This window comes from Catharus ustulatus, chromosome 5 (assembly GCF_009819885.2).
Source record: "Catharus ustulatus isolate bCatUst1 chromosome 5, bCatUst1.pri.v2, whole genome shotgun sequence".
Lineage (NCBI taxonomy): Eukaryota > Metazoa > Chordata > Aves > Passeriformes > Turdidae > Catharus > Catharus ustulatus.
Window position 1 is genome coordinate 18,281,893 of NC_046225.1, and position 20,570 is coordinate 18,302,462.

Here is a 20,570-nt window from a genome sequence, read left to right on the forward strand (position 1 = left end):
GACTGCACAGCGCTGAGACAGTTGCGAGGTGGTTTCTTGAAGTGAGCAAGAGGCAGATTTTAGAAGGAGCACATTAAAGCTGAACTTGAATGGTCTACTAACTGTGCAAATCAAATGGATTATGCTTTAGAGACTTTTATGGTGTCTTGTGAGACAGCAGAGTATTTTCAGGAAACTGTTTTTTTTTTTAATCTGTGCTTGTTTTTGTGGTGTGTTTTCAGTGGGTGGGGGGGGAGAAGACAGTGCTGACAGAGATGCTTTGAAGACCTGTAGGAGTAGTAGCCACTATTGGTGCTTTGCTTCACTCTACCAGCAAATTTTATGCACTGAACAGCACAGAGCTAGGGCTGTGTTATTCCTGGTATTTCCCTCGTGAGAATACCAACTGCCTTCTGCAGTAGTGATCTGTTCCACTCGAATTCCAGAGCAAATGACTGGCAAGAAGTCTCTTCTCTTTATGTCCTGGGCTGAGGCAAATGCTAGATCTGCTGTTTTTCAAAGTGCTCTAGTAGTCATCTTTCACCTATTTTTCATGCATGTCTGTAGGTTTCTTTTTGCTTTTAGTTAAAATAAAGCACAGCCAGAAATCAAACTGCTGTCTATATATAAATACATCCTATGTTTGACTGAATAGTGAAGTCCAAATATAATTATTTTCCTTCAAATATTATTTGAAAATGTTTTTCTACTATCTGTAAGCACTGTAAAAACTCAGTTGTGGCATCAAGCATGGGGGTTAAAGGAGAGAAAGATACGAGGGAAGAAGGATGGCATTTTATCCTATTGAATCCTTTCCAGTCCCCAGACTGCTATCTCTATGTCCGCTCAAGATATCCCAAAATTAGTCCATATGTCTTTGTCCCTTCATGATATAATTTCCATATGTACTCAGGGACCTGTGTAAGTCCCCTTCACTTGTTTAAAAAGTGAATAATTCATTGCATGCAAGCCTATTTGGGGAAGATAATTGGGGGACTTGATGCTATGGCATTTGAATCGCAAAGCAAGCTCATTCTCTTTGATGCTTGCATTTCCAGGTTATTACTTGTAACTGTTTCTAATTAAACTGTTAAATATTGTGAATACCAGATGCTGTATGAAATGCACTGTACACTTCTCCAGAATCCAGATGAATGACAGAGTTGAGAAAGGTATAGTTTCTCCTCTGTTAGAAAAGCAACCCAACACATCAAAACGTGAACGTGTCTGATTCTGCACTGTGGTATGGTCCTTACCCCATTTCTGACCTTTCTTATGTCTGATTGTTGAATGGGTGAAAATTAATTGTTTATCTTCTTCACGCAATCAATTTTTTGCTAGTAGCTTATTCCGGCTCCTACTGAAGAGTAACTGGCTGCTGGGTGTATGTGAAAGCTAACAATAAGATTTATTCACTTATGTTATTTTCTATATTATACTGAAATGCTTTGAGATAACCTTTGCTGTGTGTGATACAGAGACATTTGAAATAGAGGGTGGCTCAAATGTGAGATAACTGTGGCCTCTAGGTTTCTAAAATTCAGTTACCCTGGTTCTCCTGTAGTATATCCACAGTTCACATGGTACAAGTGGGATAAATTTACATAGCCAGTGATAGTAACTGGTAGAATGAGTTGTGTGTAACTTGTCTTATGCTAATGTTTGCCTTCTCACTAATTTAAAGTGAAAAGAGGATATATAGATAACTTACTTACAGTTGTGATCTTTGAATGATTGTTGCACTTCTAGTTTAATCACAACACTGGGAATAGCAGTTACGGATATATGAAATCGCTGTCTTCAACTGGTGCAAGACCAGTCAAAATGGGAGATGGGCTTTTGATATATTTATGTGGCTTCAGACTTCTTTATTGGAAATCTATCTGCTTGTTTCCTTTTTCATTTCCTGAAAGCACAGGAGTATTTGAAAATAAACATAGGCCTGGATTGCAGAAAGCAGGAAACTGAAAGGAATCTCATCTCTCGCCTTAGGGTTACTCAGTATTTGGATTCTTTATTCTTGTTTGTTTGGTTTTTTTTCCCCAGATATATAAGAGCTGTTCCTAGATACATAAAAGCATTTTTTCCCCAATTAGTTTTTCAGAACAGAGGGGAATAAGGGTGTGGAATTATCAATATGTGCATGTATAGACATACATAACTTTTAAAGGTCTGGTGCTTTGTGTTAGGTACTCTTCTGTTGTTTATACAAACTGTTCAGAAAAACTAACCTCCAAACAGGTGTGGATGTGGCAGGTGCTGATAAAATTTTACTGTGAGAATTATGACTGTGGCTGCTGTTCCACAGAATACATTCTGTAGCTCTGTACCCCACTGCAAGTGTTACATGCACAAGGAAGGAAAAGGGAAGAGTGCTATTCACAAAAGCAAGTGGAGCTGTTATGTATTAGAAGTAGTTTCACTCATTGAATTTGCAAACCCAGATTGTTTTAGCATCACAGTCCCCCCCTTTCCTAGCTTGTGCCTTCTGTTGTTCAGGCATTTGGCTTTGCTGGTGTTTTCAATAAGATCCTATTAATTCAGTTTCATTGTCCTTAGTAACCACTAAAGCCCTGAGTACAGTAATTTCACGAATACAAGCCGCACCAATTTGACCAAAATTTTGGTGGAAACCCGGAAGTGCGGCTAATATTCCGGGGCGGCTAATCTATTAACAAAATTCTAAAAGCTGCCAACACGGAAGTGAGAGCCCGCGGCAGCCCCAAGCCAAGCTGGAGCCCGGCCGGCCCCGGCAGAGGTGGGAAAGCCTGGCAGAGGCGGGGCCAGCAGTGTGGGGGCGGGCGGCAGAGCCTGAGCCAGCAGGGCGGGGCAGGGAGGGCGGCAGAGCCTGAGCCAGCATGGCGGGGGAGCCCGGGAGAACTGGGGCTAGCAGTGCAGGGGAGCATGGCAGAAGCAGGAAGGCCGGCGGGTGGGGCTGCCTGGCAGCGGGGGAAGCCCAGCAGAATCGGGGCCAGCAGCGTGGGGGAGCCCGGTGGTGCGGGGGCCTGCAGTGCCGGCCAGGGCGAGGAAACGCGGCGGCGGTACAGACGGGAGGGGGCGGCCGGCGAGCCTGGTGGCGGCGGCGGCAGCCCTGCCGGCGGGGCGAGCGAAAGCGGCGCTCGGCGAGCGAAAGCGGCGCTCGCGAAAGCGCCGCCGCTCGCGAAAGCGCCGCGGGGCGGGCGCGGCGCTCGCGAGGCGCGGCGCAGGGTGAGCGAAAGCGGCAGCGGGGCGGGCGGCGAGCCCGGCGGCGGCAGCCCTGCCAGCCGGGCGAGCGAACGCGGCAGCGGGGCGGTGCTGACGGGAGAGGGGGGCCAGCGAGCCCGGCGGCGGCGGCAGCACCACCCGGCCAGCCCCGCCGAGCCGTGGCGCTGAGCTGGGCCACCCGGCCCCGTCGGCAACCATGAGCGGGCCGAGCCTTCCTGGCCCCGCCCCGAGCCAGTAAAGCCCGCTATGCCGCGATCCTGTTACTAATTGGCCAATTTGTGAAAGCTGCGCACGGATTCTCGCTACGAACGAAAGTGCGGCTAATATTCGGGGTGCGGCTTATCTATTGACAAAGACAGCAACATTGTCGAGGCACCGGGGGTGCGGCTTATAATCCGTGCGGCTTGTATTCGTGAAACTACTGTATTTATCTGGTGTTTATTTGTTTGCTTTTGTTTTAAGTATAAATTGACTTTTAATGGCTTTTTTAAACTCTTATGTTTTCCTCCTAGACAGGCTTGATTGCACATAGTGACCTCTGGGAACTGTGCAGGTAAAACGAAGTCACAAATATACTAGAGAGACAAATAATATTAGAGCAGAATTAGAACTATATTGAAGGCAGTAATGCTTAAATGCTGAGGACAATACAGTGCTGGAATCCAAATGATGGAAGCTTAACCATTTGGGTGGGAGCCACAGACTCTGATATTACTGCATGGACTAAAGGACTGCTTCTTACAAGTGTATCACTGGCAATTATAAATACTTATTTTAATGTAGTTTTGTGGGTATTTGTAGTGTCCTAGGGCAAATTTAATTTCTGTGTAAGGTTGGAGCCAGCTGGTCTGTAGAACCTGTATCTGTGAGGTGGTCCTTGCCTCCTACTGCATGGTAGTGCTCACGTGAGGGATGGAGGCGGGGTATTAGTAAGATGCACATCTTAGTCCTGTGTGTGCTGCTTTGTTGTACAGTTCCCAATTCTAAGCAATAAAGAAAATGTATCATCATCCTTAAACTATGAGCAAAGCCTAAAAGTCTTTCAGATGCTTATTGATACTCTGTTATGATTTAAGGTTTGAGGCTTTTAAGCTATATGTTATGTCATCTCCCAGTTTAAACTTTGATGCCACATTCAGTTTTGTTTTTTGTGTGGAAGGTGTTGCTAATATTTCTTGGAAGTGCATCTTTAAGGAGAACCTCTTTAGGAAAGCTTTGTTTAGAAAGTGTTGAGAGGGAGTAGCAGGTTGATTAATTTATGAAAGGAGTGTTTGGACTCCCCTATACACTGCAGTGTTGAATAAACATATATTGTCTTTTGGTGTGTACATCTAATTATGATAATGGCAAAGTTCAGAGATAATTTTCATTCCTAAATTTTGCCTCAAAGGCAATAAAAAGTGTACAAAGTACAGACTTGTTTTTTTCATATTTGCAGTTACTGAGAAAGTAGATCCATGGCTCCATCTGCTGGGGTTCAAAATCAGAAGCACAGGAAATTGCTGTATATTGAAAGCACTGAGTTCTGGCACTAGCTGGTAGGCAGAAGCTGAAATAAAAAGTACTGCATTTTATTTTTAGGCTGGTGAATTGATGGAGTAGATTTCTCTGGAGGTATTGGTGCAATATTTTGACAATTTTGCCTGTTGTAACACCTATGTTTTTCTCCTGAAGTTATGTTCACTGTCTCAAAGTCAAAAAATGTGTCTCTTTTGACAAGATACAATAATATATACAATACAGAGGTGCTTGTATAATTTTTACCCTATATGTTTTTTATCGTCAGACAATTTCTGTAGGTAAGATGAAGGCTTGATATGACAAGATTAGTTGGATGGTTCCTCCCAAGATGTCCTGTGGGGAAAGAGTGAGGCCAAAGTATAAAAATCTTGACTTCTTGATTTTCTCTGGCAATTAAATATGTGACAATAAGGTGTTTTCGAGATTAATTTTCATTTTGCAATGTCTTGATGCAGATCAACATAAGGGAAGCTATTTCCATTTTTAAAATTTCTATTAAGAGGGAAAATATTTTACTCACTATTGGTTTCTCATTGGTCTGAGCACAGGAGCTCAGAAACTGAGCTGTGGCCAAGGTCTTGAGGAAGAGAAGATTCTGAAATAATCCACTATTACTCTGCCTGCAGTTGTTTTCAAAGCAGATTACTAATTTGCTGTCATTGTATCAAACTCTGTCTTGTGTAATGCCAGCTGCAAAAATGTGCATCAAATATCCAGTCCATAAAAATCAAAAATATTCTTTCTCAGCTAAGTAAACACTTCAGTTTCAGCGGTAACTGGATTTTAGAATTTGAAAGCATTACAAAGTACTGGTTGTGTATTTGATTAAGATTCAAACCTTCATACAGAATAATGTGACCGTTTCCTTGAGTAGTCTCATTATGTGCTACTATATTTTGTTCTAAACCAGTAGCCTAAGCCAAGGTGTCTTTCTCTTCTATTTTCTTTTTCCTCTGTTGAAGATTTTAAGAATGACGCCAGTAGGGACAAGGATTTTAGATAAAGAAAATTAATAATTTTGTAGAGAAGATGTAGCTGCAGTGCATTTCACTCTATAAGGGTTACTGCTGTAAAGTTTTAAGTACAAGTACTCATGTTAAATGTGGAGACTGAAAGGAAGCACTTCCTATGTTAGTCAGAATAGGATATATATGGCAGTTTATAACTCCTCTGCTGTAAGCAAAAAAGTTAATGGAAGACTAGATTTCATTAGTATCTGAAAGTATTGCTATCTTGAAATACTTACTTTTCCTTGTGTTGCAAGTAGAAAAGTTGTCATTTTAACTTAGTGCTAAGTGCCAAAGTGTAAACTTTAGCAATTTAACAGTGCAAAATGTGTGTGTATATAAATGATATATAATTCTATTAAGTTATTAACATTAAAAATATTACTGTAATAGTCCCAACATTCAAACAGTGTATGCACATGGGCATGCATATATATAGGTGTATTTGCACAACAGTGTATGTTTTAAGAAATGTTCTCTGATAGCGATTGTAGACCTAGAAAGAATATTGTATTTAGTTAATATTTTATGGCTGAGGATTTCTGCTGCTTAAACAGTAAGAGGAATGCTGACAGTTTGTGTTCTTCCTTCAAGAGACAGGAAAGGAGGAATCAACTGAATAAATGCCATTTTGTTGTCTGCTATTAGATGCAATGTAGTCTATTCAAATTTATTACCACCTGGAAGGCCAAGGCTATATTTATTCAGGGTCAATCCTTAGGAATAATGTCTTATTATTTAGACACAGTCTTTGTATTCCCAGTACTTTTTTGCTCAGTTTTCTGCTTTCTCCTGCTCTCAGCTTGGAAAATTTTGTAGTTATAAATTAGGATGGCTTATTTTTCAGTGAAGTGACAATTTAAGCTGTAGGCGGGAAGGAGAACAGTGGTAGCAAATATTTTATACAACCATAAAATATCTATAGAGGTTTAATGTGTTTTAAAAAATACTTTATTCATCTTCTGCTATTATAAAACTGCATTCTGAAGTCTTCTTTTCAACAATTATGGTCTCTCTTTAAAATACAGGGAAGAACCCTCACAGTCTTTAAAAATCTTGTGTGTTTGTGCTTATCCATACATAGCAGTGAACCTGCAGGTAGAGATTCACAACAGCAAAGAAACTCCAACACAGTTAGGGTCTTGAAATAGTTAAGGAAGCCAGAGAAACTTGAAGGGGAAGGATGAGGAGAGTTTCATGTGGTTTTGAAAAGCCCATTTTTGGTAGGCAGAGTTGTGGACAGGTGATCAAGCTGGGGTAACGCCGGCTCCTGTGGGAACTCCCAGGGCCTCGGCTTCTCTGCACTGCTCCCTCTGCAGTTGCTCTTACACACGGGTCTAAATGCAAACTTTCATACCTGCCAGTGAAATGCAACAGCTGGCTGTGCTCCAGTTCACTGGTGGATGTAAAGTTATTCTGGTAACTCTGTGTGGTCCTGCATTGCCAGTTTTGTCCCAGCCAGTTTGAATTCAAATTGGGGTTTCAGTCACAGAACCTGGGCATTGTCTAGGTCAGGCTTTAGTGTGCCACCAGTGGCTTCTAGCAATTAGTGACATTCCCAAACTGTTTTTCTCATCCTAAACTACAGAATTGCTTATTGATTCCTGGTGCTTGTGAATAGTAGTGCTTGGCACTGCATGTTCAGAGTGGAGCTGTATTAGCATTTAAAATAAAAATGTTCATAGCAGAAAAGTGCAATCCAGTCTTTACTCAGAAACAGTTTTTGAACTTACTTGTTACCCTTTCTTTCACAGTTATATAACATTTATGTAGTTTTATTAATATTTATATATTCATGGACTCAGACTATCAATGTGTGTGTATGTATACACTACCTAAATGTAAGTATTTCTCACAGATACTTGCTGCAGCCACATAACACAAATTGCTCATTAGGTGAATTAGTTTTTGCACTTGACATAGAAACATTGACTAGCCAAAAAGATATACAGTAGTTTCACGAATACAAGCCGCACGGATTATAAGCCGCAACCCCGGTGCCTCGACAATGTTGCTGTCTTTGTCAATAGATAAGCCGCACCCCGAATATTAGCCGCACTTTCGTTCGTAGCGAGAATCCGTGCGCAGCTTTCACAAATTGGCCAATTAGTAACAGGATCGCGGCATAGCGGGCTTTACTGGCTCGGGGCGGGGCCAGGCAGGCTCGGCCCGCTCATGGTTGCCGACGGGGCCGGGTGGCCCAGCTCAGCGCCACGGCTCGGCGGGGCTGGCCGGGTGGTACTGCCTCCGCCGCCGGGCTCGCTGGCCCCCCTCTCCCGTCAGCACCGCCCCGCTGCCGCGTTCCCTAGCCCCGCCGGCGGGCTCGCCGGCCGCGGCGCGCCGCCTTCCCTAGCCCCGCTGGCGGGCTCGCCGGCCGCGGCGCGCCGCCTTCCCTAGCCCCGCCGGCGGGCTCGCCGGCCGCGGCGCGCCGCGTTCCCTAGCCCCGCCGCCGGGTTCGCCGGCCGCGGCGCATTCCCTAGCCCCGCCGCCGGGCTCGCCGGCCGCGGCGAGCCGCGTTCCCTAGCCCCGCCGCCGGGCTCGCCGGCCGCGGCGCGCCGCCTTCCCTAGCCCCGCCGCCGGGCTCGCCGGCCGCGGCGCGTTCCCTAGCCCCACCGCCGGGTTCGCCGGCCGCGGCGCGCCGCCTTCCCTAGCCCCGCCGGCGGGCTCGCCGGCCGCCCCCTCCCGTCTGCACCACCGCCGCGTTTCCTCGCCCTGGTCGGCACTGCAGGCCCCCGCACCGCCAGGCTCCCCCACGCTGCTGGCCCCAATTCTGCTGGGCTTCCCCCGCTGCCAGGCAGCCCCACCCGCCGGCCTTCCTGCTTCTGCCATGCTCCCCTGCACTGCTAGCCCCAGTTCTCCCGGGCTCCCCCGCCATGCTGGCTCAGGCTCAGCCGCCCGCCCCCCACACTGCTGGCCCCGCCTCTGCCAGGCTTTCCCACCTCTGCCGGGGCCGGCCGGGCTCCAGCTTGGCTTGGGGCTGCCGCGGGCTCTCACTTCCGTGTTGGTAGCTTTTAGAATTTTGTTAATAGATTAGCCGCCCCGGAATATTAGCCGCACTTCCGGGTTTCCACCAAAATTTTGGTCAAATTGGTGCGGCTTGTATTCGTGAAATTACTGTAACTGGTATCTATTTCATAAAGATTAATATTCTTCCAGTGCATTTACAGTGTGGATCAAAATAAGCTTTGCTTAAATATTTATAAAAAACTGCCAAGTGCCTGGGCATGAAGCACTTCTCACTAATTTCAAAAAACATGAAAAATTAGCTAATTATAAGCAAACAGGCTGTGAGAGGATTTCAGTGAAGTGTTCGAAGGAAACATTACAGTTCATATCTAGGAACATGATCCCATATTTTGACAGTACAGTAATTTCACGATTACAAACCGCACCTGATTATAAGGTGCATCTCCTGGTGTTGGCAACGTTTCGTTCTTTGTCCATACATAAACCGCACCTGATTATAAGCCGCTCTGTCGTTCACGGCGAGGACCCGCATGCAACAAAGCTGCCAAGTAGTAACAGAATCACGGGGTTTACTGGCTCGGCTTGGGCCCTGTGGGCTCGGCCCACTCGGGGCTGCTGATGGGGCCAGGCGGCCCAGCTCGGCGCTGCTGCTCGGCAGGGCCGCTTGGGACTGGCCACCGCTGCCACCGGGCTTGCTTGCCCCGACCCGGTGCTGCCCTGCAGTGGCAGGCTGACACGGAACCCCGCTCCCACGGTGGGAGGTGGGCATGGAGCCCCTCTACCCGCTCCCTCTCCCGCAGCGCTGGTGGGAAGTAGGCACGGAGCCCCCCTGCCCGCTTCCATGGTGCCGGCGGGAGTCGGGAACGGAGCCCCCCCCGCCTCTCCCCCGGACTGTGGGGCTGGCAGGAGGGAGGTTCCCCCCCACCCCGGCACTGCTGGCACGGAGCCCGCCTCCACCCGCCGTACAACAGAGTAACCTATTTGTAAAAATCGCGCAATCCCGGGTTTTACTGGCAGGTGCTCGGCTCAGCACCTCGGCTTCCACTTCCAGGGTTGGAAATTTCAGAAATTTTTTCACCTATTAGCCGCTCCTGAGTGTAAGTCGCATTTCTGGGATGGGACCAAAATTTTAGTCAAAATGGTGTGGCTTATAAAAGTACTGTAAATTTCTTTGAACTTAGAGCTCTTTAGGAAGAATTTTTGGTGTTGCATATTTTGTCTGGACTGCAATGCCATTATTTTTTGAACTGTGAAGTGATACATACAGCCTTTAACAGAAACACATAAAGTTCAGTGAAGATTGAAAAATTTACTTCCTCTTTTTCACGCAAAAATTGGAGTATTAAAAATGCAAAATAATGATTTGTTCTACTCAGATCATGACAAATCAACTATCTCTTAAGAGTGCTTCCAGTTTATAAGAAGAACTTAAAACAAGGATGTTTGGGTGATATATTTGTATATCTTTTGGCGTTTAGATTTTTTTTTACCATTACCCAGTGTAACAGTATACAATATTGTTGTACCATACCATATATAAAATTGTATATTTTGTCTGTAGAATATTTTAAGCCACATGCTTGCTCAATTTTTAGTGCTGGCTATTAAATATAGCTTTGAAATTCTAAAAGCCTTCAGTAATATGTATGCAACAAATTGATGTTGACATGTTATGTATTTAGGCTGACTGACAAATCTGTTTGAGTGGTCTTTGCGGCTGAATAATTTATCTTCTTTTCCCCTTTGTTTTTCTCTCATCCCAGGTTATTTTATTGTCTGTGAAGAGCCGCGGACCCTGTGTGCCCTGATGGGGGACTCGGGATCCAGACGATCGACTCTTGTATCTCGGTTGCCAATATTCAGGAGAAGTGTTAGCCGGAGACACGACTCCCTTCCTTCCTCGCCTTCTTCTGCCAATGCCATTGGTGTCCACACCTCCTCCCCATCCAGCACCAACTCCAGCTCAGGGAGCACAGGAAAGCGCCGGAGTATTTTCCGTACTCCTTCCATTAGCTTCCATAACAAGAAAGGGAGCGAACAGAAGTCTGACTCAGCGAGTCAAAATGTTAACATCTCAAATGGTGCCCAGTCCTCTCTTAGCACTTTTCAAAAACTCAGCTTAGACGAGCACATAAAAAGCAGAGGACGGCATTCAGTTGGCTTTGGCAGCTCACGTAACAAGAAGATAACAAGATCTTTGACAGATGATTTTGAAAAGGGAAAGGAGTCCTCAGCTAATAAGAATGTCTTTATCAATTGCATAAGCTCTGGGAAGAATGAGGGTGATGATTCAGGCTTTGCGGAAGAGCAAAGCCGATATTCTGTCAAACAGTCCACACGAAAACTTCTCACTAAATCTTTTTCATCACACTACAAATTTTCCAAACCAGTTCCAGAGAGTCAGTCGGTTTCCTCTGTGCAGCAGCCCAGGTGCTTGCTGGAAATGAAATCTGATGTGGAAAGCGAACCTGTCTTGGCCAAGTCTCCTCCCTGCTCGGCTGAGACGACGGAGTGCATGGGCAGCTCCCTGCAGTCGCCGCTGCTCTCAGCTGACCTCACGGCTGCCCAGACCCCCTCGGACTTTGTTGCTTTGACTGAGGACTCTGTTTCAGAGGCTGATGCCCTGCCCAGCAGTGGGCCTGGGGCACTGCTCGCAGAGGATTTTGGCCACGACGTCTCTACCTCTCAGATCTTCTTTAATCCTGCTGCTGCTCCTGCCAGGGAGACAGATACTGTGCAAAGTACTGGACATTCGGCTGGTGTATCTCCTGTGAGTCATGCAAGCTCGTGCAGCGTGGAATCCAGTACCTTATTCAAAACCTCAATTGCTAATCAAACAAAAGTACTGTTGCAAACCAATGGACTTCATATTAATGATGCCAGGCACATAGAAAAAACTAACTCAGAAAATGCACATTTACATACCCTGACGTTAGAGCATAGTGAAGAACCAGTGACACTCTCTCCAAAAGCACGGGGGTTTAGTGGGAACAGAGATGGAAGCACTCCATCCAAGCACATGAGAGACATAATTCCTGTAGTGGAGTGTAAGACTGTTCCATGTTCTGAACCTCAGTCCTTTAAAATGCAACAGGGTTATGAATCAAACCATCCTAAAGGTACGTTTTCATTTTTGAGTTTGGTGGGTTTTGGGGGAGCTGGCCTCATTTCTTCTATAATGATTGTTTTATTATAAAGTGGTTTTTTAGAATTGCATATGCTAGCTATGAAGGTCAGAAAGTAGAAATTGTGTCCCCTCCCAAAACTGTAGGAATTAAAGGCAAAGTCTATGATTTTTTTGAGCTTGTGTTTTAGAGTGTGCAAACACTCATCACTGCTTTTGTAGCTATGCTTTGCTTAATAGAAAATAAATTAAGAATGCAAGTATTGATTCCCAGTTTGCATTAGAGGCTGAAGCTGCTATTTCTTGAGACATACGTATTTTGGTCTTGAGCCATGGGGTTGCATAATTTGGGAGGGAGACATTACCAGAGAAACAAATGTTCTTGTTGCCTGATTATGGGAAATAAGACTTCACATTGATCTGGCTTTAGAAATTTCTAGTGTCGTGCTTTGTCTATTCAACTGATGTTATAGGTAGCTCTGAGTGGATATTTTGTCCAAGTACGATATATTCTGTTTCTGCTTCCATCTGAAGTAAGTGTCCAAATTATCATTTTGTCATCTGTGCAGCTGAGGGAGTTAATTACCATCTGAATTTCACACTCGGTCTTTAGTTTATGAAGAGTAATTTGGAAATACTAACAAGATTAAGCAGAAAGACTGTGCCTAGAAATCCCAATCTATAGAGATACAGATAAATAAGGCAGCAGGCCCTTGAGTGAAGGACACCTGTCAGAAGACATTTATCTCTGACAGTTTATTTTCTCGAGCCAGCTTAATGACTGGTGCTTTCTTGCTTAATCCTGAGGCTGCATGTGGTGGGCCAAAATTTGAGAGTTAATAAGACAGCATTTGTAGTGATTGTATTAGAAGATGAGTGATGGTAAGTATAAACTCATATAAATTCACACTCATCGATTGCTTGGACATTTATCTAGGCATGTAGATTATAAACCATCAAAAGCAATTTTGTTTTTTGAATTATTAGTTACTGCTAGTTTTAGTTAGATATCTTGTACATAAATGGCAATAGAAAGTCAAATTAATCCACTGAATTAGCTTTCACCAGAGCTTTCACTCACAGCCTCAGTCACTTTGGGGAAAAAAATATTGCCATTTATCTATATTACTGGTCCTGAACACTTAGTTAGTCTTCCTTGCCACATTGTCTCTTCTGTGAATGAGCTCTTATTTCAGAATCTGCCTTGCTAGAGTGTACTACAGTACACCAAGTGAGCAGCTTGGAGGGATGTTTAGAAATACCCACTGCATGTCAAACTCATACATTGGCAATTTGATATTTACAGTAATTTCACGAATACAAGCCGCACCAATTTGACCAAAATTTTGGTGGAAACCCGGAAGTGCGGCTAATATTCCGGGGCGGCTAATCTATTAACAAAATTCTAAAAGCTGCCAACACGGAAGTGAGAGCCCGCGGCAGCCCCAAGCCAAGCTGGAGCCCGGCCGGCCCCGGCAGAGGTGGGAAAGCCTGGCAGAGGCGGGGCCAGCAGTGTGGGGGCGGGCGGCAGAGCCTGAGCCAGCAGGGCGGGGCAGGGAGGGCGGCAGAGCCTGAGCCAGCAGGGCGGGGGAGCCCGGGAGAACTGGGGCTAGCAGTGCAGGGGAGCATGGCAGAAACAGGAAGGCCGACGGGTGGGGCTGCCTGGCAGCGGGGGAAGCCCAGCAGAATCGGGGCCAGCAGCGTGGGGGAGCCTGGCGGTGCGGGGGCCTGCAGTGCCGGCCAGGGCGAGGAAACGCGGGCGGCGGTACAGACGGGAGGGGGCGGCCGGCGAGCCCGGCGGCAGGGCTAGGGAACGCGGCGCGGCCGGCGAGCCCGGCGGCGGGGCTAGGGAACGCGGCGCGCCGCGGCCGGCGAGCCCGCCGGCGGGGCTAGGGAACGCGGCGCTCCGCGGCCGGCGAGCCCGCCGGCGGGGCTAGGGAACGCGGCGCGCCGCGGCTGGCGAGCCCGCCGGCGGGGCTAGGGAACGCGGCGCGCCGCGGCCGGCGAGCCCGCCGGCGGGGCTAGGGAACGCGGCGTGCCGCGGCCGGCGAGCCCGCCGGCGGGGCTAGGGAACGCGGCGCTCCGCGGCCGGCGAGCCCGCCGGCGGGGCTAGGGAACGCGCTGCGGCCGGCGAGCCCGCCGGCGGGGCTAGGGAACGCGGCGCGCCGCGGCCGGCGAGCCCGCCGGCGGGGCTAGGGAACGCGGCGCGCCGCGGCCGGCGAGCCCGCCGGCGGGGCGACTACGTAAACAACGCAGCGGCGACGCGGCCGGCGTGCCTGCCAGCGGCGGCAGTACCTGGGCCGCCGGCAGGGCGACTACGTAAACAACGCAGCGGCGACGCGGCCGGCGTGCCTGCCAGCGGCGGTAGTGCCTGGGCCGCCGGCAGGGCGACTACGTAAACAACGCAGCGGCGACGCGGCCGGCGTGCCTGCCAGCGGCGGCAGTGCCTGGGCCGCCGGCAGGGCGACTACGTAAACAACGCAGCGGCGACGCGGCCGGCGTGCCTGCCAGCGGCGGCAGTGCCTGGGCCGCCGGGAGGGCGACTACGTAAACAACGCAGCGGCGACGCGGCCGGCGTGCCTGCCAGCGGCGGCAGTGCCTGGGCCGCCGGCAGGGCGACTACGTTAACGCAGCGGCGGGGCGGTGCTGACGGGAGAGGGGGGCCAGTGAGCCCGGCGGCGGCTGCAGCACCACCCGGCCGGCCCCGTCGGCAACCATGAGCGGGCCGAGCCTTCCTGGCCCCGCCCCGAGCCAGTAAAGCCCGCTATGCCGCGATCCTGTTACTAATTGGCCAATTTGTGAAAGCTGCGCACGGATTCTCGCGACGAACGAAAGTGCGGCTAATATTCGGGGTGCGGCTTATCTGTTGACAAAGACAGCAACATTGTCGAGGCACCGGGGGTGCGGCTTATAATCCGTGCGGCTTGTATTCGTGAAACTACTGTAATCTGTATTTCAGTAAAGCAGCTATAGGGAGTTGAAATTGTGATAGAGGGATTTTTGTAAATTGGATTCATGTTCACAGAAACACTAGAGCTAATACTGCATTATGTAAAAGTTGATGATAAATTGTTCTGGGTTTTTAGTGCTGTTCAAAATATGTTTTTCCCTGGTGTTGTGAAGAAAGTATTTCAAATTAGAAATTGGCCAAGTATACAAAGGAACCACTGGAAATAAGATAAAATCCTACTATGGGAAATGAGTCAAATACAGAAAAAGCTTACATGGCATTGAGTAAGATATAGATATATCTGTTGCAAACAGACTAGTTCGAACATTTGGTTTTCTAAAACAGTATTTAAACCTAGATGTGAATAGAAAATATTTCTGTGCATTTTCATTGGTAATAGATATTTTCTCTTCTCTACCTGGTCTCATAGCTGATATCATTGTAGATAGCACATTGTGAATGTGACATTAATGTATGAGCAGGTTTGATGTGCCATATATTTCTTAGTATACCTTTATGTGTTTTTATATGATACAGATTTTTTTGAGAACCCTTAGATAAAATGTCTCTTCTCTGGCAAAATGGAAAAGAAGATGAGATTTTCTGTACATGTGACATTTATTACACTATTACACTTTTATCTTTCCCCATCTCTAAATTTGCCCTAACATATCAAAATATATTTTTTTCTCTACTTTAGTGATGTGTTATTGTTTTAACTGGTCTGGGATTTTCCCACTGACTGCGTGCAGGCTGAGTTTGGAGGGTGCAGGTGTAAAGCTAAACTAAGAATGCTGAACAGAAATGGAAAACGATGTGCATCCCTGTCTTATGCAGGGATAACAAAGTTGTCACCTGACCCTTCAAAAGTTGAACTTGCTTTGGGCATAGGGTAAGAAGGCAGATTGGGTTTTGGCACCACTGGACAAGTGATAGTTTTTCTGGTAGATTTTACTTTGAGCAATTTGGAAGTGTCCTATGATGAGCAGAGAAGGAAAAGGATGTAGCAAAGAGTCTTTCTGGATTCTATGAGGAGCCCTGGACTGGGCTGTAGTGTGCTGAGCATGCCTGTCTTTGGGGTTGAACAGTGACCTGGAGGCCCAGGTGACACCTTTATCTAGGTAAGCACAGTCTGTTTTCCACAGAACATTTCTCATGCGATTTCAGTGTAATTATTTCAAGCATAGCAGTGTTCTCATTAAGAAAATATTTGCAGAGAGCAATTCCCTGTAACAATTGCTGATTGCTTGTCTCTTTGTAGTTGATGTTGCCAATAGCTTCAGTCCGTACCGGGAAGGCAGATTTGTTGAGAAGCGACTGAGGTCCTCTTCAGAAGGAACTGCTGGGGGCAGCCGGTTGATCATAAAACCCAAGGATGGAAATGCAGAGGAGCTTAACAGCCTAAGGAAGCAGAGAGCAAGTTCGTCCTCTTCCAAAATGGACAGCATGGTGAGTTTTATTTCCTACATGCATAAGTTTATATTTCTTTTTGATTAGTATAGCTATAGTGCAAAGCAGTAACTTCACAATTAACATTAATAAAGAGGGCAGGAGCTGTCTCAGGCTTCCAAAATGTGATCCAGGCTCAGCTTCAGATATTAAAAGTTCTTTTTTTTTGCAGGGTGTGGCACTGTGAAAAGATTTGTGTACTTTCTGGGTAGAGTTTCTTGTTGACATGTGTTGGTGATTTGCTTGTGCAATTAAAGCATGGAGCTTTTCATGTTTCTCTGTTTTTGCAGGAAGTTTTCATCCAAATATCAGTGAATAACATGTTTTTTTCAAAGCCTTTAAGAACATGATGACATTTAAAGATGCTGTTCACTCATGTAAAGCATTATGCAGATGGAGTTCATGCCCTAAAATATTCCTTAACCCTGGTTCAGGCCTGTGTACCTTTTTTGGGTTGTTAGACCCAAGTTGTTAGGCAGATCTGTGTTTATTTAAATTTAAAGGCTACACTGATGCTATAGAACTTCATTCTGTTTAGCTCTGTATTAATGATGGAAGTGGGAAGGTGACAATCCAAGAAGAACAGAAAGTAGGCAAAGTGTGAATGGGATTAAGTGGTAATATGATCCCTTCTTTGTGTTTTGTTTGTGAAATTTAGGAGCTTTTTTCCCCCACTGCCATCAGGACGATTTTCCACAGATCATCATGATTTGCTTATGCTTATTGGTATTACAGTAACAGGTCAAGGACTTCTAAAACAAGACTAGAGAGCATGCTCATGAGTGAAGATAAAAATATTCATACTCTCCCCCCAATACATATGAATGCTATCTTCCTATCTTAAGAAAATAGGAGCTTTTTTAGTAAAAAGTAAGGTTTAGGAAGTACATCAAACAAAACCCAGCCTGAAGACACTCTCTGCACCATTTCCTCTCCACACACAACCAGAAGAGAAAAAAATAAGCCAGAGTTTTCTGGAAGCAAAAGAAAAAAAAAACCAAGAAATTGAATGTTCATAGTAATATATATTTGGACAGTGAAAAGACCTCTTCAAAATCCTTGTCACCATCAATTCATCAATTCAGCAGCAGATTGTTACCAATGAATGATGCTAATGAAGAATAAATACTTGGTAAAGAATCGGTGTTACTACATGAAGTATTATAAAAATCCTTAACCTAACTTGCTTATGTGGCAAGAGCAACATGAGTCACATGGCTGTCTGTATTAATTTTGTTCAGTTCTGGAGGAAAATGAACCACAGACATTTAAGGGATGGCAGATCCATGGGGGAGAACAGAGGCCCCAGTGGCAAGGGCAGCATTGCTGTGCAGTTCTGCTCTGTGGCACCTAGTGAACGGCTGTGGCTGTGAATGCCACATCTTCTGGCATCACCCGAGTCTTGTTTAGCTGAAGAAACTGTGCACCTGTATCTTTGCTCCTGTTTGTGTTCTTGCTGGCAGGCAGTGTGAGCTGCTTCTGCCGAGGGACTGGGAGTGAGGAGCCAGAAAGTCTCGCTGAAGGGGTGTGAGATTTTCACAGGAGACAGGAAGTAAAAAAAAAAAAAAAATTAGCATCTGAGGAATTTTTCTTTATCCTTAACATCTTGCTCATCAGAATATTCTTGCATAATTGTCAATTCTTGTTTCAAAGATGAAAGGTAAAAGCTTGGGTAGACTGATCTCCTAAATGCTGGGAATATGTATCAAACCTACAAACAAGGCCACTGCTTCCACTAAGAGTGGCTTAACTAAATTTTGAGGTGCTGAAAGTAATTTATATTCTAGCTAAGACCAGTGCTGTTTGTAAATGAAATTTAGGGAAGAAAAAAATCTTCCAAAACAATTCTGCAAACGTACCAATTTTGTAGTATTGTAAATAATGATGTGAAACATGCTTGAGATGAATTGGATTGCCAATTATGTGTTTACAAAACTACTGTTCTTGCAGTGGCTGATTTCTGCTACAAGAGGGCACCATTTCACTAGAAATGGTTTTGGAGAGTGATCGCTGTAATTCAGGATGTGTTTGAGAGTTTAATGTTATTAGCCTGTGTAGTATGATAGAACCTTTCCAAATGAAAAGTATTGATAGTGATGCAGTTAAAAGAGATAGATATCGCTGTATAAACTCTGGTCATTGTAATGCTGCAACAATGAACTGAACAATGAGTTAGCAAATTTGAATCTTTTGACTTGACATACAGACATAGTTAATTATGTCTCAGAAGGTTGGTAGAAATTATGCTTCACCTGCTGTTTCTACCTAGGTGGGTCTTCTTTTCCAATGTGTAAGAGAGACAAAATGAAAGAAAAATGTGAATCAGCAGGCAAAACACCTGAATGGTCTGAAATATGCAGTCCTGCAAGACCAATGAAAAGAATGTAAACCTGGATATTTGACACAATGAGAATTAGATTTAACACTTTAAAAAAAAAAAGGTCATACAACCAAATCACTCTAAGTAAGTTCTTTAGGAGGATTAGGAGACAGAACAGCAGGGAAAAAAGGACTTGGAACTAAGAGAAAGTCAGATGTGTGTGAGCAAGAGAATTATCCATCGTTTCTTTTTGTAGTGGCTAATATGTGAGTATCTTGAATATCACATCAGTACAGAGACAAAATGTTTAATTTTTTTTAATGTATGATAGAGACTTTTAAATGCTAGCAAATTGAAGTCATTACAACCAGAGAGCCATGAAGGATGAAAAGAGTGAAATTACAGTAATTTCATGACTATAAGGCGTACCAGATTATAAAACGCACCTCCGTGAGCTGGCAAATTTCGCAACTTTGTACATTATATAAGACGCACTGGACTATAAGGCGCACTGGACTATAAGGCGCACTTTTTTGTTGCAGCAAATTAGTAACAGAATCGTGTGATCGCAGGGTTTACTGGCTCGGCTTGGGGCTGGGCGGGCTCGGTCCCGCTCAGGGCTGCTACTGGTGCCGGGCGCCTCTGCTGCTCGGCGGTGCTGGGAGTCTTTGCCACTCAGTGGTGCTGTAAGCACAAGGCGCACTGTGATCCCGCCAGCCCATGCTGCCCCGGTGCTCTGAGCTGCGCTGTGATGCCGTAAGCACGAGCCACCCTGGCGGCCCAGTGCCGCCCCCGTGCTCCGGGAGCACTGTGCCATGGGAGCCCCGTGCCGCAGGAGCCGTGGCCACCCTGAGCCAACCCGGAAGTGGGAGCTACGGCCGCCCCAAGCTGCGTGCCCAGGGTTCCCGCGGCGCCAGGGCTGCCATGGCATGGGGCTCCTGCGGCGCCGGGGCTGCCGCAGCTTGGGGCGGCTGCGGCTCGCACTTCCGGGTCGGCAAATTTCGCAACTTTGTGCATTATATAAGGGGCAACGGACTATAAGGTGCACTTCCGGGTTTGGACCAAAATTTTCGTCAAAAGGGTGTGCCTTATAGTTGTGAAATTACTGTAACTGTGCATTACTTCAAGTTAAAAAAAAAAAAAAACTTGAGAAAATGGTGGGAGCACACTGCCCAATTTCAAGACATGAACTACACTGTGCTGTATGCATACATGTGTTTTCACTTTGTCTAGAAATATGGCTGCATATGTGCAGTGGATCAAGAGTGCCTGCTTACATTTGGGTCTTGCAAATGTGCCCTTCTGCCTCTCTGCTATTTACAAGGAAAATTGTTATCTTTCTTTACAATTGCTCCCTTGCCCACACCTGTCTATCAGCATATGTATTACTTAACTAAAAAAACCCTTATTTTTCAACTTCTTGTCTCAGTGGGTGAACATTATATTCTGCAGGACTGTGTTTCTCTGGGCTCTCTCTAGCACAGTTTTCTCTTCAGTTTCTCATACTTGAATCTTCTCTAAATGTTGCCTGTTTCTTGCTTTTGAAATTCAACTTCAACTTTTCACCCTTACAGGTAAAATTTTCTGTGCTTGCCCTCAGTGCTGCATCATCAGCTTCCTTTGCCTGGAGCAAAGCTGCCTTACCAACTTGTGCCAGCCCAATTAGAGCAGCACAACTTACTTTTCCAGATTGTTGCTTTGACTGTGCCATTTCTTTCTTTGCATCTTTTCCATGGTTCCTATATATTAGATATAAAACCAAGGACTTCTGAGGCCTAAGGACATCCCAGCCTTTTTCCCCTTAGCTTTAACAGTGGCCCTCTTGCTAAGCGGTCAAATAATTGCATTCATGTTTTCTCCCTTGCTGCCTGTCGTGCACTTGGGTAACTGCAGTTACCACAAAATTTGCTTCATTTCCTTTCTCAGTTTTCACTTTACTTTTTTGCCTTGCCTAAAGATAATTTTTCAAGATGCATGCTGCTATTGTATTGCTAAGGTTTTTACTGAGCTTTTTTTTTTCCTTATCCATCCAGGGCTGATGCTTAGCCA

General features: G+C 46.0%; 1 protein-coding gene across 3 annotated transcripts in view; it reads left to right on the plus strand.

Annotated features, from left to right (window-relative positions):
- CCSER1 (coiled-coil serine rich protein 1) overlaps positions 1–20,570 on the plus strand; it is a 633,466-nt gene that overhangs the window by 63,142 nt on the left and 549,754 nt on the right. For all 3 annotated transcript variants that reach the window (XM_033060782.1, XM_033060784.2, XM_033060785.2), the window contains exons 2-3: positions 10,442–11,797; positions 16,014–16,201. In XM_033060782.1, coding sequence (XP_032916673.1) covers positions 10,486–11,797; positions 16,014–16,201 — 1,500 coding nt within the window. In that variant the 5' untranslated portion in view covers positions 10,442–10,485. The remainder of the gene's footprint in view (positions 1–10,441; positions 11,798–16,013; positions 16,202–20,570) is intronic.